General features: G+C 43.3%; 3 protein-coding genes across 7 annotated transcripts in view; 1 reads left to right on the top strand and 2 right to left on the bottom strand.

Annotated features, from left to right (window-relative positions):
* The window catches only part of PEX1 (peroxisomal biogenesis factor 1), a 51,107-nt gene extending 40,696 nt beyond the window's left edge, over window positions 1–10,411 (bottom strand). The window contains exons 1-5 of one of the 4 annotated variants that reach the window (XM_038392394.2): window positions 10,388–10,411; window positions 5,656–5,799; window positions 1,582–1,665; window positions 1,234–1,348; window positions 377–1,143 (exon numbers count right to left, since the gene is read on the bottom strand). In XM_038392394.2, coding sequence (XP_038248322.1) covers window positions 377–994 — 618 coding nt within the window. In that variant the 5' untranslated portion in view covers window positions 995–1,143; window positions 1,234–1,348; window positions 1,582–1,665; window positions 5,656–5,799; window positions 10,388–10,411. Of the gene's footprint in view, window positions 1–376; window positions 1,144–1,233; window positions 1,349–1,581; window positions 1,666–5,655; window positions 5,800–10,075; window positions 10,359–10,387 lie in introns of those variants that run through there. The other 3 variants (XM_038392392.2, XM_043509310.1, XM_038392391.2) reach the window with 3 other exon arrangements.
* An 85-nt stretch (window positions 10,412–10,496) lies between these two features.
* On the top strand, window positions 10,497–20,947 carry RBM48 (RNA binding motif protein 48). The gene is made up of 5 exons (XM_038392396.2): window positions 10,497–10,669; window positions 16,154–16,344; window positions 16,614–16,759; window positions 18,579–19,147; window positions 20,667–20,947. Exons 1-5 carry the CDS (start codon window positions 10,559–10,561, stop codon window positions 20,751–20,753), a joined length of 1,104 nt encoding a protein of 367 aa, XP_038248324.1. The 5' UTR covers window positions 10,497–10,558; the 3' UTR covers window positions 20,754–20,947.
* The window catches only part of EFCAB1 (EF-hand calcium binding domain 1), a 25,171-nt gene continuing 17,820 nt past the window's right edge, over window positions 19,847–27,197 (bottom strand). For both annotated transcript variants that reach the window (XM_038392397.2, XM_038392400.2), the window contains 2 exons: window positions 22,489–22,593; window positions 19,847–21,242 (listed from right to left, as the gene is read on the bottom strand). In XM_038392397.2, the coding sequence (XP_038248325.1) occupies window positions 21,192–21,242; window positions 22,489–22,593 (156 nt within the window). In that variant the 3' untranslated portion in view covers window positions 19,847–21,191. The remainder of the gene's footprint in view (window positions 21,243–22,488; window positions 22,594–27,197) is intronic.

Genomic DNA, 27,197 nt, shown 5'->3' with positions numbered 1-27,197 from the left:
TAGCAGCCGTGTTAGTCTGTATTCGCAAAAAGAAAAGGAGTACTTGTGGCACCTTAGAGACTAACAAATTTATTAGAGCATAAGCTTTCATGATGCATCCGATGAAGTGAGCTGTAGCTCATGAAAGCTTATGCTCTAATAAATTTGTTAGTCTCTAAGGTGCCACAAGTACTCCTTTTCTTTTTGCTGGGTTTGAGTAGTCGAGAACAGGACAAATTAGCAAAGAACAGCTACACTTGATATTATCTATTTTATTTTAGTCTACCTTACTTAAAATATTTATGTTTACAAAATCTACTCTATACAATTTTACATTAATCAAGCAACCCCAAAGTTATCTTATTAAAAACCCAAAAGCAACTGTATTCAGACTAACCCAAACTCTTCCAACATGCATGGCTTCCACACTGTTATATTTTATTGCACTCTCTAAGTCTTCAAATCCATTCCATACTATCTGCACGACAGACATCTCACTGGATTCTTGACTTATATTAGAGCCATACTGGTTTCTATCTTCTGTGCTGGACATTTGCTTTTGCTTCTCAAATGGTAGGTTTTGCTTTGCTTCTTGATGGCGTTGTCTTGGGGAGCGAAGCTTACTAATCTTCCCATAAGACACTTTAATATTGGGATCTAGATCAACAAACTCCAGATTCCATGGAAAAACATGAACAGTATTTTTCTGAAATGCCTTTGTGGCTGATGTGCTCTGTACACTAGGAGGCTGGGACTGACATACTCTGAAAATAGAGTCCATATGAATCAAGTTTAATAGCTCATCTTTGAATGCATTCATTTCACTCATACCACAGGAAATCTCCTGTTTCTGCTCAGGAGAGCGAGAGAAAATGCTCCCAATAAAATTCCATACGTTTGGCAGGACATTTGAGCCAAATGTCTCTTTTGCATCTGGCTTACACTGTTCAAGGACACCTGGATTTAAATGAGGTTCTTTGGCCAAAGGTTTCTTTATTATTTCTCCTTGATCCATGTTACTTTTAATAAATCTTTCATGTAAAAAGTCACTTTTTGAGGAAGGCAGATTGGTGGTATTTTCTTCAAGCTGGCGTGTTTTTGGACATACAAAAAGCTGTGTGCGAGGTTCTAGTCTCCCATAAGAAGCAGGTGGCTTTAGTGTACCTGCAATTAAACAAAAATCATCAGTATATTTACCCACCCTTGTTAAAGGCTCTCTGTAGCATTGTATGAAATGCATCCATCACCACTTACCAATTCGAATGTAAATATGAGTATTCTGCTCAACCCACACTGGGAAGATGGCTTTTGGAAATACTATTCGAATCTGGTCAAGAAGATGTCTTTCAAGAGAGGAAGCATGCAGCTCCTAAAGATAATTTTGCATAATTAGAAATCAAATACTTCACATTACATTTTGCATTTGTTTTAAGATACAAACTGTATATCCTTATATAAAATCAAATTTGAATTTTATACATGTAATGTACACCACCAATATACAGGAAACAGTGCCTTGAGGAGAAATGGAACAGGTTGGGGGCAGGGGAATGCTTATCATGAGTAACAAAAGTATGAGAGCAATTTAAATGTTTTTATTACCAGTATTTCCCAATCATCTGCAGAGAGGGGTTCCACTTCTACTTGCTGACAGGATAAGGCTTGGGAGCATGGCTCAAGGAATATCTGGCAGACAATAACACTTTTAAAAAAAATGTTTAGCCTCTGATATTTACATAAAGAAAAAAGTTAAATCTTTAAGTAATTTGAAAGAATTAAGTCTATTTCACTGTACACTTTGGATGATTAAAATTACTTGCCTTTTAAATTACGTTAGCTATACCACTTAACACAGCATGAAGCTTCAATATATTACTCCTGAGGGAATTCTGCACCAAAAAATTAAAAATTCAGCGCCAAAAAAAAAAAATTCTGCCCTTTTTTTTGTCAATAAATAACTGTGGAAGCTCCACTGGGGAGCACAGGCCACTGCTGTACAAAGGTGGGACATAACCCTGCAGCCCTCCCTCCCCCCAGGACAGGGACTCGGTGGTAAGGCTGCACCTGGACCCTGACACAATGCAAGGGCCAGGCCTACCCCAGAAACATCCCAGAGCCTTGCCCCTCTGTGCCAGGCACACCAGGTGTGGGCAGGCAGGCTCAGCCAAGCAGGATCCAAGTGTGGAGGGATCCAGGTGAGGGGTGAGAGGGTTCTGTGTGAGGCAATCTGGGTATGGGCAGCTCAGTGCGGGAGATGGATGCACAGGGGCTTGTTGTGGGGTTCTGGGTGCAAGGGCATTGAAATTCTGCAGGGGAGCCGGGTGAAGGTGGTTGGGGCTTGGCAGATGGGGTATGGTGAGTGCGTCTGGGGCTTGACAGGAGGGTCTGAGTGTGGGAGGGCTCTTCGGGGTGGTCCAGGTACAGGGGAGGGCTCATCAGGTTGGGGGACTCAATGACTTAATGGGGGAGCTCCTGCTGCTGAGGCAACACCGCATTCCGGGCTCCTGCTTCCCCCGTCCCTATCCCCTTTCCTCTCCCCACTGCCCCGTGCACCTATCCTCCTCCTCCCCTTACTCCCACATCCCCCTCCCTTATCCTACCCCCCTTTTTTCCCCCATTGCTTCTTCCTCCCAACCCAGCACAAAACCCTCATTTCCCCACCCCACCCCTCTTGCCCTGCCCCACCACAGGCACTCACACTAGTACAGAAAACAGGAAGGCTCCCAGAGAATGGGGAGCATGACCAGCACTAGGACCCAGAAGGCAGCATCCAGCTGCAGAGTCAGCAGCTGGAACTGAACCCTCCTTCAGCCAGGAGGCTCTGCACTCCCAGAAGTGGCAGCACCCCTGCCCAGCATCTCCAGTCCTCCCCCACCCCCTGTGGTCGCTGGCCCATACTCTAGGCTAGCGCCCTCAGCCCCCCTGGCCCCGGAGCACCAGGCAACATGGCCCAAACCTCCCCAGGCTGTGCCACCAGGCTCGACCCCTGGTCAGCATGCCCCAGCCACACAGGGAGGATGGGTGGTGCCACACGACCCTGGGGGCGCACTGTGATCCCCAGCCTGCTTGCCCCAGGCAACAGCAGGCAGGATGAGGTCTGGGGGTGGAGCATGGGCAGGGGGATGTCAGGCTGTTTGGGAAGGCAACACCTTCCCGTGCCTACGATACCCAAAGCCCATGCTGGAAAACACGAGGGCACGTGACCACTCTTGCGGCTTCCCTTTGCTTCCCCATCATTTTCTACTGGGAAGCTAAGAAATCTGCAGAGGGACTGAATTACATGCCTGCAGAGTGTTGCAGAATTCCCCCAGGAGTAAAATATAGTACGTGATTTCTTTTGTGCCATGTTTAGACTATAGACCCCCCACATTCCCCTATCATCAAACACATACAAAGGTACAAAATGAAAAGTAGCAGCAACATCAATAATATTATTAGTTGATTAAATATCAATCAAGTTTCAAAGCATACCAAGAACATAGCAATCACCATAGGGGTTACAGAAGTATTTTTAAAAACCTAACTAAAACCAAACAAAAACATAGAGCACAGTTTCTGAATACATGTTTCTGAAATTTTGAATTAGCCTAAAAATATAGTGGGATTTGAAAAGCTCAGAAGTATAAATAACTGTATACAGTTATATAAGGCAGAAGCAGTTATCCACTTGTAAGGAAAAATTACAGTTTTATGACTGGGCTCACAGAAGTATCACTTCCACAGCACAACTTTCAGGAATTGGTCATCTCATTGGTATGAGCTGACCATCAGGAAGAATGCTGGGAGCTGATGCAGCTCAGGGAGAAGCAGATTACTTCAGAGAAGCCAGTCAGTACAGGGGGAAAAAAAAAAAAAAAAAAAAAAGGTGATTTTTACCACAAGTTCCATTTGTAAAAGAGTAGCACTTTTCAAGATACTGGCATCTTAACATTTTTTCTTCAAATAACATTCTCTTAAAATGAGGCAACTTCTAATCCTCTGTCCTCTGTGTAACTGCAGCTTCAAATCAGTTTTTCCAAAAGAAGCAATTAGCTTTAAACCCCTGCAGGATCCTAAAGTTTCAATGTATGTAATACAAATAAGAAATATCCTTTCCCTTCCATACAACAGTAAATAGAAGAGAATATTTTTCATGGAATACTATTACTGCAGAGAAACACTTGCTTCCTGAAGGCAAAGGGATAGTGGGGCCATCTATTTTAATTTGTTCCTTTGATAGGACAGAAGACTTTATTTAATGGCAGCTTTTTTGGTGAATTTTTTGCTAGGATCTGAAGGTTGCTCATAAGGATTTTCTTCTGTGAGCTAGTAATTTCCAGATTTTAAAAGGATAACTGGGAGGATTTATTTATTTAGCATTTATGTATCTTAAATAAGCATAAATGTGTAAAAATCTGGCCATGACTACAGCTAGAGGGGCAACAGTACCCTAATCTAGTTATAACTCATCAGAAAAGCCAATATCATTATCTTGTGAACAGTAGGAAAATTGCAGATTTTCACAATATTCTATGGGCTACTTTTCTTATTGTACTATTGTATCTAGAGTCAGGATAAAACAATTCCTGTTGAGATTAAAATAACCACTTCAGCAGCTATACAATGTGATAAAAATGTTCCAGTTACTTCTGCTGTTGACCCAACAAGATATTTTATAGTACAGTGGCCAGATAACCATTAGCTTTCCAGTAATGATTTTCAAAAAGCAAACAAGTGGAGGTGCCACACTGCCTGATCTAAAATGTTTCCTGTTGTGCCTTTTTTCTATAAATAAAGTTTTGCAGGAGGGATAGCTCAGTGGTTTGAGTACTGGCCTGCTAAACCCAGGCTTGTGAGTTCAAGCCTTGAAGGGGCCATTTAGGGATCTGGGGCAAAAATTGGGGACTGGTCCTGCTTTGAGCAGGGGGTTGGACTAGATGACCTCCTGAGGTCCCTTCCAACCCTGATATTCTATGATCATATAGAAATATACTTAGAACAGCTGTGTGTGAAATAATACTTTTCTGCCCATGTTAATTTAATTTTCCATCTGCCATAACCAAAACACTGTGTTGTTGAAAAGATTCACAGTCACATGATGGACAAAACTCTGGTTGTGTACTGTCTCCTAGGCACCTGTCCAACTTCTCTTTGTAACAGGAGTCAAAAGAAGAACTATAGCACCTGGTCTAAACAGTGAGAAAAGGCAGATCCTTTTACAGCAAATCTGCAACATGTGTTCAAAGAGAAATGAGTCGAAGTCTCAGGGCAGAAAGAATGTCATATGAGTTAGGAATAAGAGCATAAATATAAACAAAATGATAAGAACTGAAGAAAAGAAAACCAAACAATTACCATGAGAAAATGCCAAACTTGTTTTATTTCTTTTAAAATCTTTTCCTTTAAATTAATATTTCACTACACACTCAGACTACAATCCTGCAAAGATCTATCCACATACTAAACTATACACCCTGTAAGTAGATCTATTGATTTCAGTGGATAAATCTTTGCAGGACTGGGGCTTAAGCCCCCATTCCTGCAATTTATTTCATCTGAGTGGACACCTCTTTCCACATACAGCCCCAGGGAAGACAGTGGGAATCTGTCTGCCTGCATGGAACAGGTTGCATGATTGGAGCCTAAATTGTAAAACATTATTCCTTCAGATTTTTTTTTTTAAAGTGCATTCCAAACCTGCTCTCCTTCTGCAATGCCAAATTTCACCGCTAGGAGTCCGTTAATTTCAGCAATATTTTCACCATGGTGACCATGATGTCTGATTTCCGTCCAACTCAAGAATATAGGCTGGTGACCACAGGAGACTTTCACAGCCTGACCCTGTTGATTTCAGAGAATAGAACAACATTAATATCAAACAATTTAAATTAAATTATCCTCATTCTGACTAACAATATAGACAAAATCTTCCGATTACAAAATGAACAGAAATGTGTAATTTGTTTCTGGATTTGTCATGTCCTATTTTAATGAATAATGTAGGATCTTAGCACTAGTAATACAGAAATACACTGTAATACACTGAATCATTGCAAATCTGAATAGGGCTCTCTGTGCAGGTGCAAGAGTCTCCCCATATATATATCAGATTTGTTTACTGTAGCCTTGCTTTGATACATAATAGGAACATCAAGTAATGAAGGTAGAAAAAGAGGTTTACATGCACAAAAGGTTATGAACCTGTTTGGTACTCCAATATATGCACCTTGTCAGTTCTCCTTTAAAGGTTAATTTTAGGATGACCATATTTCCTGAATCTGAATATGGGACAACTGGTAACATTACTTATATTTAAACAAATTCAATGGCAATTGTAAAAATGTTCAAATTAGCATCAAGTTGACTGAGCCCCTGTTAAAAAGAAATACGGCATAGTTGGATTCTTTTTATTTACCTTCCTACCTTTAAGGCTTTAGAGTTCACATGGGAAGGGGTGACACCCCCCGCCCCACACACACACACACACACACACACACACACACAAGAGGAGGGGTGATGCACACACTTCCGTACACCTCTCTCACACAGTGGGGATGACTGACCGACCTGACCCTCCCTGCCCTCCTTCGCCCTCCATGCTTGGTGGGCCCCCAGGATAGACTCACCTCTCCTGGTACCTGGCACTGTGTCTTCCTGAGACAACACATGAGGGGGGTATGCAGGTTCCCCCCCCCCCAGATTTCTGCCAGGGTTCACACCAGAATGTGGCTAGCAGCAATCTTTCTGAGGGAAGGGACGGGCAGAAGGAGGGGGGGAAGGAATGACCTGGCCTGTGTCTTTGCAGAGCTCATCTCTTCTTCCCCCACCTCTACTGCTCCCATGTGGCTGGAAGCAGCTTGTCCCTTCCTGCCCGCACAATGTCAAAAGCCAGCTAACACATCCAGGCGGCTGCTGGCCACAGACATAACCCAGCCGCCTCCTGTCCCCTGCGTACAGCACGGGCAGGAAGCGTTAAGTCCTAAGGATGCATAGTGCACCAGGGCCCAGGGAACCTGACTGCAGGGGCTTCAGTGAACTCAGCCAGACAGTTGGCTCAGCAGAGGAGGGTGCCTAGGGGACAGAGCAGCCCCGTGTTCCCTGAGGGCAGGACCCAGGGGGAAGGGTGGGTGAAGAGGGTGCTAAGCCCCTGCCCTGGCGACTACTGTGGAACCTGCAGGTTCGGGGCATGAACAGGCTGGAAAATTGCTTCCCCCGCCACTCCATAGCTTAGATGAGAGGAAAAGAGGCTTCCCTGTGCCAACACTGTGCGGGGCTTTGGCATATGTAGGGCTCAGCTCCTCCTGACCAGCACCCTGGGCCAGAGGGTCTTGGGCTTTCCCGGGGCACCAGCCCAGCCAGAGGCAGTGGGGGAAGGAAGGAGCCTGCCGGCCAGGCTGTTGGTGAGCTGAGCACCCAGGGGCTGGTTCTCTGAACAGCACTGGGAGCTAGATGTGCCCCACTGGGGGAATATGGAGGAGCAGCAGGCCTGGGGGAGTGAAGCGGCAAAGCAAGGAGAGGACAGCAAGAGGGGAAGCACGTATAGGGCTGATGGGTGGGCAGCAGAGGTGACACATAATTGGCTGCCGCTGGCGCCTGCCTACACTCACCAACCACCGCAGCTCACAGGAGGGCTTAAATATGGGACTGTCCCTTTAAAAATGGGACGTCTGGTCACCCTAGTTAATTTAGATTCTATCAAGCAATTGTTGGAGGGTTGAAAATGTAAAGATGTAGAATATTAGGAGGGATTTGGATGAGCATAGGCAGACTGTGTGGCATTAGGAAACAGGGATGACATTCCAGGCTACAATTTTTGGGGGAAGGGGACAAGCGGAGGATTGTATCATGTCAAAAACATGATATGATGTTGCATTTGTTTTGTTTCACAGGACAAGTCAACAAGAGTTGAAGGCAACTTGACAGAAAGTTATTTTATATTGTCAGCTACTATGTTTCTTGTACTTTCCTCCGAAGCATCAGCGATTGATCACTGTCACAGACAGGATACTGAACTAGATGAGCCAGGAATCTGATCTAGTATACATTACTATATTCCTGGTCTAACATCAGGGATGCCCAAAGTTCTCTCCAAGTCCTTGTAAATTTCAGAGTGGATGGTAGCAACTCTACCCAATAGTCATTCCAGCAACCTGTGGACCACAAGAGTCCTGGTTTGACTTTTGTCTGTGATAATAGAAAGCACACAGCAAAGTCTAGACTCCAGATGGATGGGGGATTTTGCCAACTGGTCAAAAGGACCCTAGTCCAAACATGGCCCCTGTCCCAAATTATCTGGAAATACCATGGTCTAAGCACAGCTTGCACATAACACAGCTTCATGGTCTTCACATTGTGCTCTGCCCAACAAGGCACTGTCATGTCAACCTAGAATATTACAGGCTTGGGGCACCTCGTCACTGCAAGGGGATGTTAGTGGTGAGGGGCTCTAGCAGCAACAGGGGGGGTATTGTGAGAGGGCACTGACAACAAGAGGAGGCTGTCGCTGGTGGTGCAGAGTGTTGCAAAGGGGTATCACTGGCATCCAGGGGGTGCTGCTGTAGTTAAGGGGGCATTGTGAGAGCACACTGGTGTTTAAGAAGGGCTTGGTAGCATCAAGGGGCAGTGCTGCTAGCATTGTTGGCATTGAATAGGGCATTGTGAGGGGCACTGGTGTTGTGGGGTTCATTGCTGGCGTCAAGGAGGGATGGTGAGAGGGATCATTGGCATCACAAGGGCCTGTCACAAGGAAGTGCTTGTCTCGAGGGGGCGTTGCTGGCATTGAGAGAGGGCATCACCAGGGGATATTGGCATCAGGGCGTGTTGCGGATATTAAGAGGGCATTGTGAGAGGGAGTGTTGCTGGCATTGAAGGGTGCATTGTGGGGGACTGATACAAGGGAGTGCTTGCCTAGAGGGAGGGCATCATGATGGGATATTTGGATTTAAGGGGTCATCATGAAAGGGTACTGGCACGGGGGTGTTGCTTACATCAAGAGAGACATCGTGAGGGGGCACTGGCATTGAGGGGGTCAATAGTGGCGTTGAGTGGGGTGTTGTGAGGCGATGCTGGAGTCGCGGGCATCAGAGAGTGTTGCGATGCTAGCGTCAGAGACATTGCTACCTTCCTTGTAAGGAAGCACTAGTGTCAGGGGGTATTCTGAGGAGGTGCTGATATGGGGAGGAGTGTTGCTGGCATTGGGAGTGTCAGGAGATGCTGGCACAAGGGAGCATCATGAGGAAGTACTGGCATCAGGGGTCATCACCACCACCAGGGAGGCATTGTGGGCAGTGCTGGCATTGGGTGCTGTAACTGGCGTTGAGGGGGATATCAGTGGTGTTACTGGTGCTAAAGGAGTGTTGTGAGGTGGTGCTGGGATTGGACATTGTCGCTGGCATAAGGGGAGGTATCTTGAGGAGTTGCTGGCATCGGAGGGGCAGTGGGAGGAGGTGCTGGCATTGGGGGGCATTGATGGCATTGGGGCATCATGAGGAGGAGCTGGCATCAGGCACTGATTAAGGGGACATCACTGGCACTGAGGGTGTCATTGGCTCTGGGGCATTATGAGGACATGCGCAGCACATTGTGAGGAGGTGCTGGCATTAGTAGGGCATTACTGGCACTGGGGGCATTGCTGGCATTGGGGGGTGTCACTGGCATGGAGTGGAGGCGTCATGAGGGGTGCTAGCACTGAGGTCATCACTGGCATTAGGGAGCATCATGAGGAGATGCTGACATTGGGGGGCATCACTGGCATAGAGGGGGCTGTTGGTGCACGGGGAGTGTCATAAGGAGGTTTTGGCATCAGGGGCATCGCTGGCATGGAGGGGGAGCGTCATGGTGAGGGGGGTGTCACTAGCATTGGGGGGCTCAGTGTCGCCATGGCAGAGGGATGCTGGGAGGCTGAGGGGGTGTCTAACGGGCTGGGGGGAGTGCCGCAGTGTCACCGTAGCGATGAGGGGGAGGCCGGCGGGGAGGGGTGAAGCCATGAGGAGTGGAGGAGGGCGCCTCGCTGTCACCCCAGCGACAGGGTGCTGGTGGGGAGAGGGGACGGGGCTCTGCAGAGAGCCGCTCCGAGGGGCCCCTCCGCCCAGAGCCCGGACGGGGCCCACCCCGGTACCTGCTGCAGGCGAAGGTGGGAGGCCAGCACGGGAGGCAGGTGCAGGAAGCAGTCCCGGGTGCCGCTGAAGGCGACAGTCACAGCGGCGCCTCCCGCGCCCCCTCCGCCCGGATAGCCGCTGCCCCACATCGCGCCCGCAGCACCCAACGCCGGCGCGCCCCGGCAGCATCGAGCGGCCGCTCCGCGCCCAGGTTAGAGTTACCCAGTATGGACCGAGAGAAGGAAGCACGAGCCCTCACTACCTTGCCCCCCACCCTCCAGCGGCATTGGTATGGCCCATCACAGACCAATGGAAGTGCGTGCGACACTCACCCGCTTTCTCTGATTGGCTGTTCTCTCAAGTCTGGCCCGTCGAAATCCCTCTTGTACTTCCCCGCCTGGAACCAGTGAGAGCACGGCAATCGCTCCCCGTTTCTGTGATTGGCTGTTTTATCGGGGTCGGCTGGTGCTGCCTAGCTGTGGCGCGCGGGGGAAGGGGGGAAGATGGCCGCGCCTGGCGATGGAGTCGGGGGTGTCTGTAAACATCACGCGCAGCAGGACGTTTGCGACTCGCGCGCCAAGTACCGGGAGGGGCGCAGGCCCCGCGCAGTGAAGGTTGGCGTGGGCGGGGCGGGCTCTGGGTGGCTGCTTCCAGCAGGTTGTGTGGGGTGGGTCCTGGTGAGGCAGGGACTGGTCGCCTGGTTCTGCTCGGCCGGGAAACGCGCGCTGCGGGGGTTAGGGCTGGTGGAGTGTCTGGCCTCAAATGCCCTCACGCGCCCCCGGGGTACGGAACGCAGCCCGGCCTGCCGCTCCCCCCTCGCCGGGGCGCAGCCCAGGAACCCCCTGGCGCGCAGCAGCTTACGGGCTGCTCTTGCCGCCGCCCGTCCTCACTGGTGTAGCGTCGTCAGCCCTGGTCCCAGTGCTGCAGCGCCTGGAACTGTGTTAATCAGTCCCTGTCCCCGTTCCGAACAAAGCCCTCCCCGACAGTGCCCCGCCACCCCACAGCACGGGGCTCAGGCTGAACGCAGCCCTCCTTCGACGCTGCCATGCTACCCTGAGGCACCCCAAAGCAGGGGCTCAGCCCTAGCTCCCTAGCGGGATGTGGGTGCACTGAATGTATGTATTTATATGGCTGTCCGGTCCAAAGGCCGCTCTGTAGGATGATGGAGGATTTAGAGGTTTACAAATCATCCCGTCACACACACTCACGTACCTAGCAGTGGCTGGAAATGGATGAGGTTTGAGCCTGGTGAAAACTAATAAAACACTTGTCCCCAAAAGAGTTAGGAACCACTTGATTAACTGACGTGTGTACATCTCTCATTACAATACAAATCAAGTTTGTTCAGACCACAGTTTGCCCCCCTTCTACGCAAACCTGGTGGTGTTGTGAATATGATTCGTTAACCTCAGGAATGTTCAATCATGAAACTATAGGAAACTTTATTCACATTGAAGGAAATCCCACATTATTTGAAAATTCCACTCCTACTATTTTTGTTTTGGGCCTCATTTTAGATATTTTGTTATGCACCAAGAAAGCCCATTGCCATTCAGTTGAGTCATGGAATTGTAGAAAACAGAAATGAAAAGATTTACTCATTTATCTTGTTTTGAAAGGTTGCGTACAATGCATACAAATCCAGGGTCCAATCCTGCAAACATGCACGTAATTTTATTCACTTATATGAGTAAAGTTATTCTTGTTTTTGTACTATCAGGATTATAATGTGTGATTTTGAAAATTGGTTAAGCTTGAGACCTAAATATTCCAACTGTACCCCTTGTCAGTGTATTATAAAAGCTAATTAAATCATATTCAGTGAATATCTATGATTGACTAAAGGCTATTTGAAGAAAGCTGCTGGGTTGAAAAATATTTTTCATTGTGTATTTTTGTTTGAGTTTTGGAAATATATATGGCTCTTCATATGTGGCACCTCCATTACTGGAGGTTTGCAACCATGGTAGCCCATTCTATATGATCCTCTGCTAATCTCTTTGTGGATGAATAGTTCTTCTGATCCACGCATCATATCACACTGTCCATCCAAGATCTTCTTTTTCTGTCTTGTGCTCTTCTGTCATTTACCTTACAGTGCCTGTAAACATGCATCACCCACTGAACCTCTTAAAATATGCCCTTCAAGTCAAATCTTTTAATAAGATCTCTAATTAGATTTTGCTGAGTTCCAGTCATCTGCAGTACTTTTTGTTGGTTATGGGATTGTAGTTTTTTTATTATTGATTGTTTGAATATCCATGGTTCATAGCTGTAATTTAAGTATAATGTAATGTAAGTTCTCAAGATTTGGAATTTAGTCTTCAGACTTGTGTCCTTTCTCATCAGATGTTTATTCTTCCAGAACGTCTCTTTCGGTCCTGCTATTCTGGTGTTGACTTCAGTATCCGATCTTCCAGTAATGATGCTTCCTAAGTAGCAATAATTTCTCAGCAGCTGTACAACACTGTCATTAACTGGAATCTTGCTGGTTTTCCAGGATCCTTGTATACCTCCATAGTTTTTGTTTTGTCTAGAGTTGAATGTAGACCATGTTCTTTGCCATATTCGTACATAATTTCCACTAACTTCATCAGACCTAATTCTAAATCGGCCAACAGCACTGTGTCATCTGCATAGCAAATGTTATTAACCCGTTTTCCATTACTTTTAATATTTTTATTTTGTCAATTAATCAAACACTCACTATAAATGTTGAATAAAATTGGTGTCATTATACAGCTTTGGCTCACTCCTCTCTTGATATCCATTTCATTTTCATCTTCCCTTATAATCGCCTTCTGATTCCAGTATAATTGTTGTATGACTCAACGTTCATATCTGTCAGTCCTTACACTTAATATATTGAGCAATATGTAGTGGTAGATTCAGTCAAATGCTTTTTGGAAGTCAGTTAAGCACAAGTATACTGTTTTCCCCATTTCAGTTGATTTTTCTAATATGATCTTCATCATTGTGCCCTTTGCAGGTGTTAAACCATATTGTTGTTCACTTATTTTCTTATCAATCCATTCCCTGTTGCCTTGTGGATTGTCTTTTGGCTAGAGGCTAGGGTTCCAACCTGAAAAAAAAATGGCTTGATTCTTGAGGCTCTTGTGGAGTATTAGTGCCAACATTGTCATAATCACCCAATTTAACATTCCTCAACTGCCATGTAATCTGACTGGCCCTCAGTGTGAACCAGTGCTCTGCATGGCCAGACATGTGAAACTGGTGACCACAGGAACGTAAGGGGGCTGAATCAACCCAGGAAGCACCCAATGTATGCGGACAAATGGAAAGGTGAAATGTTACAGTAGGATTGAGATGTTCTTTGTAGGTGGAGATGACTTTGTCACAAGTCTTCTGAGCAGCAAAAAATACAGAGTTATCAGTGCAGCTGGAATATGAAGTGAGAAAGGAGTGGCAATTATGGAAGCTAGAACTATAGCTGAAAGGACTGAATAAGTGAATCTGTCAGCTGAACCTGTAATGATAATAGCAATAAAAGCATGTCCAATGATTATTCAAATATATGTCCCAAGAAACTGCAGATTCTGAAGAGGAGGTTGCAAAATTCTGTGAAAACTTCAAAGCAATGGAGATCAGTGGTGGAAAGAGATATAGTGGTTTATTCTTATCGGAGACTGGAACGCAAAAGTGGAAGTGGAAAAAGGCCAATTGTCACAGATGTTGTTTGGTGCCAGTGAAAGAAATGACAGAGAAGAAAGATTCAGAGAATTTTGAGAGACACATGATCTCATTATCTGTAGTCCTTATTTTCAACAAAAAGAAAGCACAAAGCATACATGACAATCATCAGGAAGGGATGAATAAAAACCAAATTGATTTGATCATTATCAACCATAGGTATAGAAATTGTATTAGGAAGATTATGGTTATGCCAAGTGCAGATTGTGGATCAGATCATAGATTGGTAATGAGGAGACAGAATATCAAACTGAAAAAGTTACACAAAGTCAAATACCTTGAAGCTACGGGTCATGCATTCAAAAAGCTTCTTGAAAGATTCACTGACATTGCATTTTGACCTTAACTGTAATGAGTTTAGATGATTTAAATGTGGATTGAGCAGATGTGGAGCTTTTCATGGAATAGATACCTCATTATGCAACAGAGTCAGAATGCTTTCTAATCCCCCATAACCTGCTGAATGGGGAAAACCTGTTTTATTCTGAATATTATGAGATGGAAAGTCACTACAAAGAAGTGTTGTGGATCATTAATGATGTTATAAATATAAAGGGCAGGGTAACCAACTTTCTGTATACAGTACTATAAAATCCCTCCTGGCCAGAGGCAACATCCTGTTACCTGTAAAGGGTTAAGAAGCTCAGCTAACCTGGCTGGCACCTGACCCAAAGGACCAATAAGGGAACAAGATACTTTCAAATCTTGGGTGGGAGGAAGGCTTTTGTTTGTGCTCTTTGTTTTATGTGTTTGTTCTCTCTTGGGACTGAGAGAGGCCAGACAGAAATCCATCTTCTCCAACCCGTCCTAGTCCAAGTCTCCAATATTGCAACTAGTACAGGTAAACCAGGCAGGGCGGATTAAATTATCTTCTGTTTTATGTGAATTTTCCCTGTGTTAAGAGGGAGGTTTATTCCTGTTTTCTGTAACTTTAAGGTTTTGCCTAGAGGGGGATCCTCTATGTTTTGAATCTGAATACCTTGTAAAGTATTTTCCATCCTGATTTTACAGAGATGATTTTTACCTTTTTTTTTTTTTAAAAAAATAAAATCCTTCTTTTAAGAACCTGACTGATTTTTTCATTGTTCTAAGATCCAGGGGTTTGGGTCTTTGATGATTTTGTAACAAATTGGTTAGGATATTATTCTCAAGGCTCCCCAGGAAAGGGGGTGTATAGAGCTTGGGGGGATATTTTGGGGGAAGATGTCTCCAAGTTGTCTCTTTCCCTGTTCTTGGTTTAAAACTGTTCAAGGACAAGGCATAGTTTTTATCTTGGGGAAGTTATTAACCTAAGCTGGTAAGAATAAGCTTAGGGAGTCTTTCATGCGGGTCTCCACATCTGTACCCTAGAGTTCAGAGTGGGGAAGGAACCCTGACAAATGCAAATAAAGACCAGGTGACTTGGGAATGTCTGAAAGATGCTATCAAAGAATCTGCAGATAAACCTGTATGGTAGAAGTTACTAGCTAAGATATCCCATGGAGAATCATTGCTCTGGTGTATGAGAGAAGGAAAGTAAAAACACATTGATCAACAACAGAAAAAGAGGAATACTGAAGAATAATGTGGGTCATCATTCAAAAAGCTTGAAAGATTCACTGACCATGCATTTTGACTTGACTGTAATGAGTTTAGATGATTTAAATAATGGATTGAGCAGATGTGGAGCTTTTCATGGAATAGATACCTCATTATGCAACAGAGTCAGAATGCTCTCTAATCCCCCATAACCTGTTGAATGGGGAAAACCTGTTTTATTCTGAATATCTTGTATCTAATGCTTCCCCAGTGCACATGTGCTACGTGATCACTGAGACTGCAGAGCAGTCTGTTCTTAGTATGACACTCCACAGAGTTATGTTGTTTCTCCGACTGGGGATCCTTTATTTTCCCCATGTAAATTCACCATCTTTCTAACCAAGAAAGATGTGACAGGAATACTTTTTTTTTTAAGTTTGCCAGTGCCACGTGGTAATTGTCCAGAAAATCAACTGTTCGTTGTTGCAAGGCATTTGCAATGTGTTGGCTAGACTAGAGCACTGCTCTTTATTGGATCAGGCCTGCTCTATACTGGATCAGACCTTCTCAAAAATAAACCCTAACTCAAATGGTAGATACCTGCTTTTGGATCAGAATGATTGAGTTCTATCCTCACTCACTGATGAGGAGGTCCTTGCTGACCATGGAATTCTTACAAAATCCTGTTGGGATCCCATAATACTCCAAGCTCAAAATCAAAAGTATAAATGTTTTTAAAATTTTCAAAGTTCTAAGAGGGTTTTAGGTCCAATAGATAAGAAGATTACTTGAGGTGTTTGAATATGGTATTTAATGTTTTATTGCAAGATAAAAGTATGAATGTATGTAAATGTTTTTATTTCTTTCAGGTGTATACTGTCAACTTGGAATCTCGTTATTTGCTAATACAGGGAGTTCCTGCTTTGGGTGTTATGAAGGAATTAGTGGAACAATTTGCATTATATGGTGCCATTGAAGAGTACAATGCTTTAGATGAGTATCCAGCAGAACAATTTAAAGAAGTTTATCTTATCAAATTCCAAAAATTACAGAGTGCAAGGTATTGCAGTAGATAACATCTGTCTGCTTTCCATTTCTTTAATCTTTGGTATCTTAATATTGGTAAATTTCTTGAGATTAAAGTAAAATATTCATCCCACGTAAATATTTGGTACATATAAGAATGGTGTGTTCTTCGTCTCGCAACTGAAACATTTATTACAAACAGACCAAGAGACTATCAGTGATCCTCAAATGTGTTTGTTAAAATGTGAACTGTGGTAACGCTGGAGTAATGTAACATTTTAAGTACAATTTTCTTTTGTTTAGGGTAGCCAAGAGAAAACTGGATGAACGGAGTTTCTTTGGTAGTTTGCTTCATGTGTGTTATGCTCCAGAATTTGAAACAGTCCAAGAGACTAGGGAGAAGCTGCAAGACAGGAGAAAGTATATAGCAAAAACAACAAGTAATAGAGGTTTGTAATTGGACAACCTATTGAAAGTTTAAAATATCACTCTTGTTGTGGGTATGTTTTAGCAAAGTAAAAATGTCTACTCTTACAGTTAATTGTTCATATTTACTTTGCTGCAAAACGCGCATGTCTGTCTTCAGTACTTTTAAGAGCAGAATAGAAAGGCACTTCAGTGTTTAGTGGATTCTAAATAATTAAAGCCCCACACAAGATGGTCAATAGGGGAATAAGAAATGCACAGGTTTTAACGCCACTGTTTCCTTGGTTTTCATTGTGTGAGATCTCATTTATCAGAAACATAAGCACGGCTAAGAAACATGGGGTGAGATTATTTTCCCCATTCTGACCCCTTTATGCAGGGTAAAAGGGCTAGAGTGGTGTAAACAGGCCCTAAAAATCATGGATCCATCAAGGAGAGACTTCCCCCAGTGCAGGGACTGGTGATGGACATGGGCTGCAGCATGCAGCACTGTGGAGATTCCAGACAGTATTATAGCCCATAGGACAGCCCCAAGAGTTACTCTAACTTAGATAGCTTCACCCCCCACACCCTAAGCAGCCCAAATTGGAAGGGCACAAAACTGACTTAAAGCCACATTAACCAGCCACATTCCCTCTCCCTCCTCCTGCCCCTCTACCTTTGAGCTGTGAGTTCTGTGCTGCATCTCCAAGAAGCACACCATAGAGTCTCATCCCTAGATTTTATAAAGAGTTTAGGCTCTATGTGTTTCATATATTGTCACTGTTTGCTCAGATGCTTTGGTTCTGATTGGGGAAAATAATTGCACCAGTGAATTTCTGCAGTATAACTGAAAGAAGAAATAAGTTTATATAGAATAGGTGTCAGGAACACATTGTCTTGGCTTTCTAAACTCTAGTGATTTCATACTTACTTATAATCATGAATAAGGTTAGGATTTTGTTACAGTAATTTTAAGTAAAAGTTACGGACAGGTCACGGGCAATAAACAGAAATTCACAGGAGCCTGTGACCTGTCTGTGACTTTTACTTAAAAATCCTGTAGTGGGGGACTGATAGGTTGAGCTGCATCACCATGTGGGGAGGATGGGGGACACAGCCATGGAGGGGGGAGGGAGGCACGGCGCATACAGCACAGGCTGCAGAGCTGGCTGCAGCTGCAATGCAAGGGGCACACTGTCCCAGCTACAGCTGCAGCCACAGGGTTGTGTGCACTGCTCCAGCCCTGGCCAAAGCCACTGAGGGGCATGTGCACAGCCATCAGGGGACGCATGGTCCTGGCTGCAGTCCCGGCCACAGGGCAAGAGCGCACGGCCCCGGCTGCAGCCACGGATGTGTGCACAGCTTCAGCCTCAGCAGAAGCTGTGGGGGGAGGGCATAAAGTCCTGGTTCCAGCCCAGCCATGTGGGGAGGAATATCACACAGTCCTGGCTCCAGCCCAGCTGCGGGAAAGAGGAGCATAGCCCCAGCCGCAGCCATACGGGGCAGGGGCTCACAGTCCCAGCTCCAGCCCCGACTTCAGCTGCTGATAGCTGGAGCTGAAGAAATCATGGAGGTCAGGTAAAGTCACAGAATCCATTCCTGCCATGACCAAATTGTATCCTTAATCATGAACTACAATTGCTGTGGCAATCAACACTTTTGCACTTAATGGAATGAAGTCTGGATTGCCAGAAAGATAATGCAAGTGAAACTTGAGGTTAGACTGGAACTGGCTATAAAATCTTGACTCTAGTGGTCAGCCTCACTATAATTCAGCTATGCTAAATAAATGCTTTTCTTTGTTGTATATAATTTAGAGAAGTTATATAATAACAATCAAACTACCTCTTTTTGTTAAAGTTCATTTTGTGGCAAAGAAGATACAGGAGCCTAAAAAGACTGTTTCAAAGAACTCCAAACATGACTTTCAACCAGAAACCTTAGGATTCAGTGCAGCTGATGCAAATACTGGTAATTGGGATCCATCTGTATGTTGTCCTTACTCTTACAAGCCATCTTGTGAATTTTCATCAAGAAACACAGCATGTCCTTCAGGAGGTCATTTTCAGAGTGTGTTGGCATTACCTCAATATGTCAATAACTGTGCTGAAACTTCTGAATACTTCAGCCAAAGTAAACATGTGACTCAAAGTGCACAACAGGGGGGACATACTAACACACCTGTTGCTCTTGTGCTGCAAAGAAAAGTTCCTTCCGATAACGGAATTGGAAGATTTATGCCCCGAACAACTCAACTGCAAGAGCGAAAGAGAAAGAGAGACCAAGGCAATCAAATTGACTTCATTGGAATAGACTCAGATAGTACTGAAGTCATTATTGGTCCACGGCTACCAGAAATACCAAAAGTGGACATGGATGATGATTCATTGAATACTTCAGCAAGTTTAATTCGAAATAAACTTAAGGAGGTATGCACTCTTAAAAAAAACAAAAAACAACCACCACCCTTCTAATTTTGATTTTCAAACATACGTTTATATTCATTGTTCGTTAAAAATGTATTTATGGGGCCATATAGTAACATACCTCAATATACTGGATATTGTCCCAGCAATTTGTTAATAATGGGGCCTGATTCTGAGAAGTGTTAGCACCCATAATGCCCATTGAAGTTACTCACAAGTTCTCATCTCCTCTAGGATCAGGCCAAATGTCAAAAAAGCACCTAAAACCAAAGGTTTTTTTTTTTTTTAAACCTTTAATCATAATACTTTCTGATTCATTTTGATACTGCACCAACTTTGTGCTGTTGAAGTATTTTCATTTTACACAATTTTGTTTTTTAGGCCTCTGTCATATTTGGAAATAAAAGTAACATCAAGATACTATTTTTCCCCACACACTTCACTTTTACTTGCAGTTGGGGGTATCTAAAGCAGCTGACCACATTTTTAGAGGTCTTCAGAATGTTGGACTTAGATCTGAAGAATTTAACACAATCTTGTTTATGGCAGACTGCATGACATCATTTAAATCTCTGCTGTCTGATTTATTTAGTCTGCATTCATTTTGAACAAAACAAACATACAGATGCTGTGAACGGCGTTTTACTAGAATTTCCTTTTCTTTGCCTTTTAATTATTTGGAAATTATTTATATTTTCTTCATTGATGTTGCATACTGCCCCAGGTGAAATATTTTACCTGAACAGTTATATAACAATGAGGGGTTCAGGATTATTTTCATTTTCTGTGAACAGTAAAGGGGTTAAACAAGTAGGACAGAGTCACTTTTCATAGTACAGTAGCCCTTTAAGAATTGTAATACTGTACATGAGGTAACATGCAATAGTAAACGTTTTTCTTTTACTATTATACTATTTATATTCAGTAGGCTTAAGTTAAGACAATCAAGAAACAGAGACTGCTACCTTCAATACAGAAAGCTATGTAGATTTGAAGGGGCTCAACTGCAACTAAATTGCTAAATCAATGAATCACATCACCTTAAAAAAAAAACAAAAACAAAAACCCACTTTATTCCAAAGCACTTCCTCCTTTTTCCATATTACAGTTTTAGTTGCAGGTGGCTAAACTATACTTTAATATTCCTCTACTGTTGATGCACATAACGAAAGTGTGCAACATTCTATCATTACCAAACCTTCAAAATCAATTATTTGTTAAAATACAGCAAGTTGTTTGTCACTGATTCACTTGCTTGTTAATGCTGTACTGTTTCCCAGTATTCAATATTGTCATTCTAAGAATTAAAATTATTATTTAATTTGTCTTTGTGCATAACATTCACTTACAACTTTGTGTGGTAGAAAGCTTGTAATACAATTGCAATGAACAAATACTATACGTTGCTCCTAAAATTCAAATATCAAAATTACATAAACATCCAGGGACGTTTATTCTAAAAGCAACAGAAGCAGGAATAATTACAATTTACTGATTTTGGACTTTTTCCTTTTTAAACTAGGTAACAGTTTCTGTTCCAGAATCATCTGTGGAAAAGCCAGAGGATACTCAAACAAAGCCACCGATGAAGCAGAGAAGAAGAATATAGATACCCCAGGCAGCATCTTTGGTGATCATCTGCCTTTAAAGGATGTAATTTCAAGCTTTTTTTATTTTTGTAATGTCAGAGGTAAGGAAATATTAAATTATCTGTATATTATAATGTATTTTCTAGCAGTTGCATAAACAATCATGATTATAAATTTTGTATTTTTTGACATTTCATTAAACAAATGTCTATAATTAGTAGCACTCTTGTATCTCAGTAGCCAGACACACAGATAATATTTTATACCTCATGAAACATTAACTCTTTTAAAAGCCATTTGTTATCCTTTTACCCATTTCTTCAATAGCAGGTATACTGAAGTTAATGAATGCTGAGATGTAGTATTAAAGTAAGAGTTCTGACTTGCTGCTGTTTTTACTGTCTTAAGAAAACTGATGCAGGGAAACTGTCCTTTACAGCAGTTTTCCAGTTGCAGAGTTACATATCACCAGTTTCTTGGAATGCCTCCATTTCAAATGCCATACTGCTCTGGAAAAGAAAGAAAACACAATATGACAAAATAGTTGCAAAATAAAATAAGTTAAACTAGTTTAAGAAAGGATGAAAGGTATTCAGAAAATAATAGTGCTAAATTGAGGCTTGTAAGAGTAAACAAATTACTGAACATTTGAAAACATCTTTCCAATTTCTTGTATGCCACCTGGCACTTTGATAATAGAAATTAAATGTAAATGGCTTCATGGCCGAGAACTTAAGTCAGAACATTCAAAGTGATGGTTCCTTTGGGAAACCAAAGGATACATATACATAGTTATAACTAGATATACTACTTATAGGAATATCCTGATTTTTTTAACATCTTAAAAAAAAAAGGCTGCATTGAGAATGCTGTTTTGCCTTGGCTTAAGAAAAGTAAAAAAAAATAATGAGGTGCTTGTTTTGGTGGTGTGTGTGTGTGTTTTTTTTTTTTTTAAATGCTACAGGACAATAAAGAGCATATCCAAACTTCTTCTGGGCCTGGAGCTGCAGTCTAATATGCACTAGAGTGCTCTTCTTTTCTACTGGAGCCCTGGTTTCCTTTTAAAAACGTACATGCTTTGTAGGGCACAGTACACAAAGCATAGAAGCTTCAAGCATGTAACAATTGATCTGAAGCTTCAACAAGACCATGGTTTAATAACTAGAGCAGAGTAGGAGTTAGATGGCCTGCATTTTCAGTCCAATTTTGTCACCAACTTTATATGAGGTTGGGCAAATCACTTAATCTTCTAATGCTTTTGTTTCCCTTATCTCTAAAATTAAGATAAATACTACAGCTGGGCAGAGGATAATAGTAATAATAATCCTTTTTCATGATGGATTTCAAAAGGTGGTTTTGTTCTGAGTCAGAATAAAACCTCAACATTTTGAAGTTCTGTGCAAAATGGAATCCAAGCTCTCTCTGAGCTGCCTGGTGAGCAGTTCTGGGAATTGGGGCTGTGGAGGAGCCAGGCTCCTAAGAGCCCCAGCGATGGGGACAGTGTGCTTGGCTGGCTGTCCTGGGTGGGAATCCTGGAAGCCCTGGAGCTGCAAGGAAGTGTTTGTGTAGGTCTTGCTATGATAGACAGACATGAATACAGCATGGGCACATGAATATCTTACAACTGGAGATCTGGCAATTCTCAAAGAACTGAGGTCTAATTGCAGTGTTAAACTTTCAAAGCAATAATTAGGCTGATGGGCAGTATTGTCACAAGTTACTTAATTTTTTTTACATGCAAGAATGATTTAATACCTTGATATCTGGCAAACATGGTCCAAATGCTTCCAAGAGAAGATTTTCATCTCTTACAGCTTTTTCAAAATCTGTGTAAGAGAGCTTGCCATCATGATCATAGTCCTAGGAAAGGAGGATTAACATTATTGGTCAAAAGCAGTTACTTATCTTACAGTAACTATGCTTATGCTATAAAATAACTTAATCTTTGAGTGACTGTCGAGTTGGATTCCACTCTTGGTGTGCATGTGCACCAGATCAGGTTCATTTCGCCAACAGTTTCTGTTGGGGGGTCTTGCTTGCACCCAAGATGTTCTCATATCCCCCACCTGATTACATAAAGGGTAGAATGGGCCAACTGTCCTGCAGTTGCTTGGCCAACACAGAATCCCGGAGAAGTAGTAATCCATAGTGGACAGTACATCTCAAAGAAGTGCAGTTACTATAAGGTAAAAATACTTGTTCTTCTTCTAGGAATTGTCCACATGAATTCCACTTTTGGTAATTAATATGCAGTGGTTTGATTGCTTTGAGATGGGCTTTAGGAGTCCTATTTAAACAGGACAGCTCTACCAACACAGGTGTTCACTCTGGAAGCCTCTAGCAAAGAAGAGCATTTTATAAATATGTGGCATGAACTCCACATAGCTGTCTTACAATTTTCAGAAATAGGGACATTTTTCAAACAGGCAGCAGATGCTGACTGAGCTCTAATGGAATGAGCTCTAAGATAACTAGGTAGATCTAACTTTGCTAGCTTATGACACTTTCTTATACAAGTGGAGACCCATTTTGTTAATCTCTGTAAGGATACAGGCTGACCCATAACCCATTCAGTCAAGGTGTGTTTCTGAATTATTTTGACCTGTTAAGATAGTGTAATAATGAACTAACTACATCAAATGTGTGAAATTTAGCTTCATCCCCGTTTAAGTGAGAAAACTGGGAGATGAATTGATTCATGTGGAAGTCGACACAACTTTGGGCAGGAATGTGGGATGAAGCCTGAGTGACCTTGTCCTTATGAAACACTTTATAAGGGAGTCCCCCCCCCCCGAGAGCCCCTACCCTTCAAGCTGATGTAATGGTTACTAAAAAGGCAGGCTTCATAGATGGGGATAATATAGGGCAGTGTTTCCCAAACTTGGGACGCTGCTTGTTTAGGGAAAGCCCCTGGCGGGCCGGGCCGGTTTGTTTACGTGCCGCGTCTGCAGGTTCAGCTGACTGCGGCTCCCACGGGTCACAGTTCGCCGCTGCGGAAAGTGGCATGGGCTGAGGGACGTACCGGCCGCTGCTTCCCGCAGCCCCCATTGGCCTGCAGCGGCGAACCGCAGCCAGTGGGAGCCACGATCGGCTGAACCTGCGGACACGGCAGGTAAACAAACCGGCCCAGCCCACCAGGGGCTTTCCCTGAACAAGCAACGTCCCAAGTTTGGGGAACACTGATCTAGGGAACAGGCTGCTAAGGGCTCAAAGTGGGAGAGGGGCAATCATCCCTGCTAATGCTATATTGAAGTCACAAGAGGGAGAGGGGCTCCTAACCTGGGGGAAAAACATGGGTTAGGCCCTTAAGGAGTCTAGCAACTGTACAGTGAGAAGACAGAGTGTGGCCCTGGATAGGGGGGTGATGTACAGAGACTGCTGGTAGATGGACCTTTATGGAACTAATAGAAAGTCGAGTGGTTTCAGGGTTAATAAATACTCCAGTATTGCTTGAAATTGGTGTTGTCAAAAGGAGATAGCTGTGATTCTGAAATGCCCAAATGAAAACCTTTTCTACTTAGCTGTATAAGTTAGTCTAGTTGAACTTTTCCTGCTTTGGAACAGGATGTACTGAACTTGAACTAAACAGCTTCTTTCAGTGGATGTCAGTCAGCCAGCGTTCAGGCTGTAAAATGTAACCATGCTGGGTCCTGGAGTATGACCTGATCGTTGTTCTGCCAAACTCGGGCAACATAACTGGTGGCTGCGTTGAGAGGTTCACCAAATTTGAATACCAGAACTGGCTAGCCCATGCCGAGGCTATACTGATAATCAATCCAGCATCTTGTCTCAGGACACTCAGTAGCATCCTCAGATTTTTCCAGGTGTGTTGTTGTAAGAAGAGTAAGGTACCATCATGATGTCGTTTCCCCCCTTTTACATCTTCACGCTTGCTGGAAAGCTCTTTTGCTGTGACCTGGGTCAAACAATTCCCATTGTGTAGTGCTATCTCAGAGGTTTCTGTTGTACACAGTGCTTGGGGTAATCCTTGTGCTTGTGTGCATTTCCTCAATAAGCCATTAATATTGTTTGGCCTTTTTACTGTTGTACCTAAAAGGCTGCTTGTGGGTGTTTTCAACCTCACAATATATTTCAGTAACACATGCAGAGCCAAACTTCGTAATTTCACATACAACAATAGCACATAAGATCCAATGAGATATTAATGTCTAGCAGATCAAGACTTTTAGAATGATACCTCACAAGGCATACTTTGTACAAAACATATCCTAATTACATGACAGTGGTGAATATTGGGGTGCCTGCGTGCCATAAACTGTTAACAAGTTCCGAATAGCTGGAAGATACTGGGCCACTAGCATGATCTAGTAATTAATGCATCAAGTCCAGAGCCTAATGGCTTCCGGACAGAATGGAAATGATGTAGCTCCTCCTTGTCTTTGACATAATGCATAGCTGTGGTGTTGTCTGTCAGCATTTGGATTGTGGATCCCTGGAGTAGAGGGAAGAATGCTTTGACTGACATGCAAATGGCTATGAGTTCGAGGACGCTTATGTGTAGATAAGGTTCTTGAGGGGACGACAGACCCTGTGGCAGAAAGTGATGTAGGTGAGGCCTACAATCCCTAAGTAGAAGTATCTGTCACCTGTCTTGCTATGTAGAGGTGCAGAGAAGGGTACTTCCTTGCACAACCAAAATGTATTTGTCCACCAGTTTAAAGAGGAGAAGACTTTCTGAGGGACCGTGACCAACATGTTTATGTGGTCTCTGCTGGGTAGTTACACTGATTTCAATCACCCTTGATGCAGCATAGGTGAAGTTTGGCAAACTGTCACATATGTGCATGAAGCCATCTGTCCCAGAAGTCTGAGGCACACTCTTACCAATGTCTCTGGGTGAGATAAAACCTGGTGCATGAGGTTCACTATAATTTGGAATCTCATGGAAGGTAAGCTCTTGTCAACTCAGAATCTAACATGGCTTCTATAAACTCTATGCTTTGAGTTGGAGTAAGTGTGGATTTTTCTCTGGCTTTGAGGCACAGTGAAGCAAAGAGTTAAGGCCACTTGAATTGCATTGATCATTTGCTGGTGTGATCTTCTTTGGATCAACCAGTTGTTGATATAGATAGACCTGGATCCCCTTTTTAGATACGATGTCAAGCACTTGGTAGATACCCTTGTGCTGTGGAAAGACCCAAGGGCAGGACCTTGCACTGATAGTGAGGTGAATCTGAGGTACTCCAGATGAATGGATATGTGAAAATATGCATCCTGAAGGTCAACTGCCAGAAACTAGTCTTCAGGATCTAATGAGGGAATTAGAGGCCAGAGTCACAATCCTGAATTTGAAATGACAGATGAATCTGAGATATCAGAGATCCAGAATGAGACATCAACCTTTCTTCTTCAGGATGAGAAAAGAACGGGAATATTCCCCCTAGTCCTGAACTCTAAAGATGCCTCCTCCACAGCTCTGAGATGTAGAAAGGGATTCCACTTATTGTTTCATCAGTATCTGGTCCCTTAAAAGGGATGGGAGGAGGGGATAGGAAGAGATTAAACTAGATACAATACCCCTTTTCAGCAATTTCCAAGACACACTAGTCTGAGATGACTGAGTCTAGGTCTTCCCAAAAATAAAAGGTGGTTGCCAAAGGGATCTATGAAAGGGATGTGATCCTTGAGAAGTTCTGTCAGGCTCTCAGCACAGATATCAAACCTGCTACCTGGTGGAAGATACAGATTGTGCAGAAGTGGAGGAAGAGGCAGAAGATCATTGTTGATAGAACCTCTCCTTTTTTATTTGTGGTTTAGAGGTCTTCTGGGGCTGATAATAGTAATGGGCAGAGAGATTTTGTCTGACAGAAGACTGTGATCTTACTTGCTTTCTTCTTGATGATAGAACTACGGACTCAAGGAATGCAGAGTTGTCCTGGAGTCCTCCAATGAATGGAGGGCCTTCCCTGTTTTGGAATTAAAATGCTTATTAACTTCAAAGGGAAGATCCTCAATTGTGGGTTGGATCTTCCTGTGAATCCTAAATGATCAAAGCCAGAAATATCTTCTCACTATACTAGAAGTGGCCATAGTAAGTGTTGTTGTGTTAGACATGTCACGTACATCTTGAATAGAAACGTGCAATATCAGTTGTCTTTCCATCATGACGGCTCTAAATTCCTCTCGATGTTCCCGTGATAGATTATCCACAAACTGAGATAGTTTTTCCCATTTTAAAAAGTCATATTTAAAGAAGAGTTGGTAGCTAGCTATAAGCATCTGGAGCTGGCAGGTGAACAGACTTTGCATCCAAACAGGTCTAGCTTTTTAGGGTTTTTCCTCCCTAGATGTTTCTTTGGGAGGCCCTAGCTGCTTGGACTTCTCCTGGATGGTTCCTACAGCCAGAGATCCCTGTAGCAGGTGAGAATAAGAATATTCAAACCCGCTGGAAGGAACTTCTGTCTGCACTCTTAGGTATAGCAGGAATCAAATGCTGAAGTCTG

This window comes from Dermochelys coriacea, chromosome 2, assembly GCF_009764565.3.
Source record: "Dermochelys coriacea isolate rDerCor1 chromosome 2, rDerCor1.pri.v4, whole genome shotgun sequence".
Taxonomy (NCBI): Eukaryota; Metazoa; Chordata; order Testudines; family Dermochelyidae; genus Dermochelys; species Dermochelys coriacea.
Note: the sequence above shows the minus strand (reverse complement) of the source record. Positions and strands in the feature narration are given on the sequence as shown.

Bases quoted from the DNA above. Each gene is read 5' to 3' on its own strand.
- RBM48 (XM_038392396.2), top strand. From the start codon at position 10,559: ATGGCCGCGCCTGGCGATGGAGTCGGGGGTGTCTGTAAACATCACGCG. The intron at 10,670-16,153 runs GTTGGCGTGGGC...TATTTCTTTCAG, and splicing joins GCAGGCCCCGCGCAGTGAAG to GTGTATACTGTCAACTTGGA. The intron at 16,760-18,578 runs GTTTGTAATTGG...TTTTTGTTAAAG, and splicing joins AAAAACAACAAGTAATAGAG to TTCATTTTGTGGCAAAGAAG.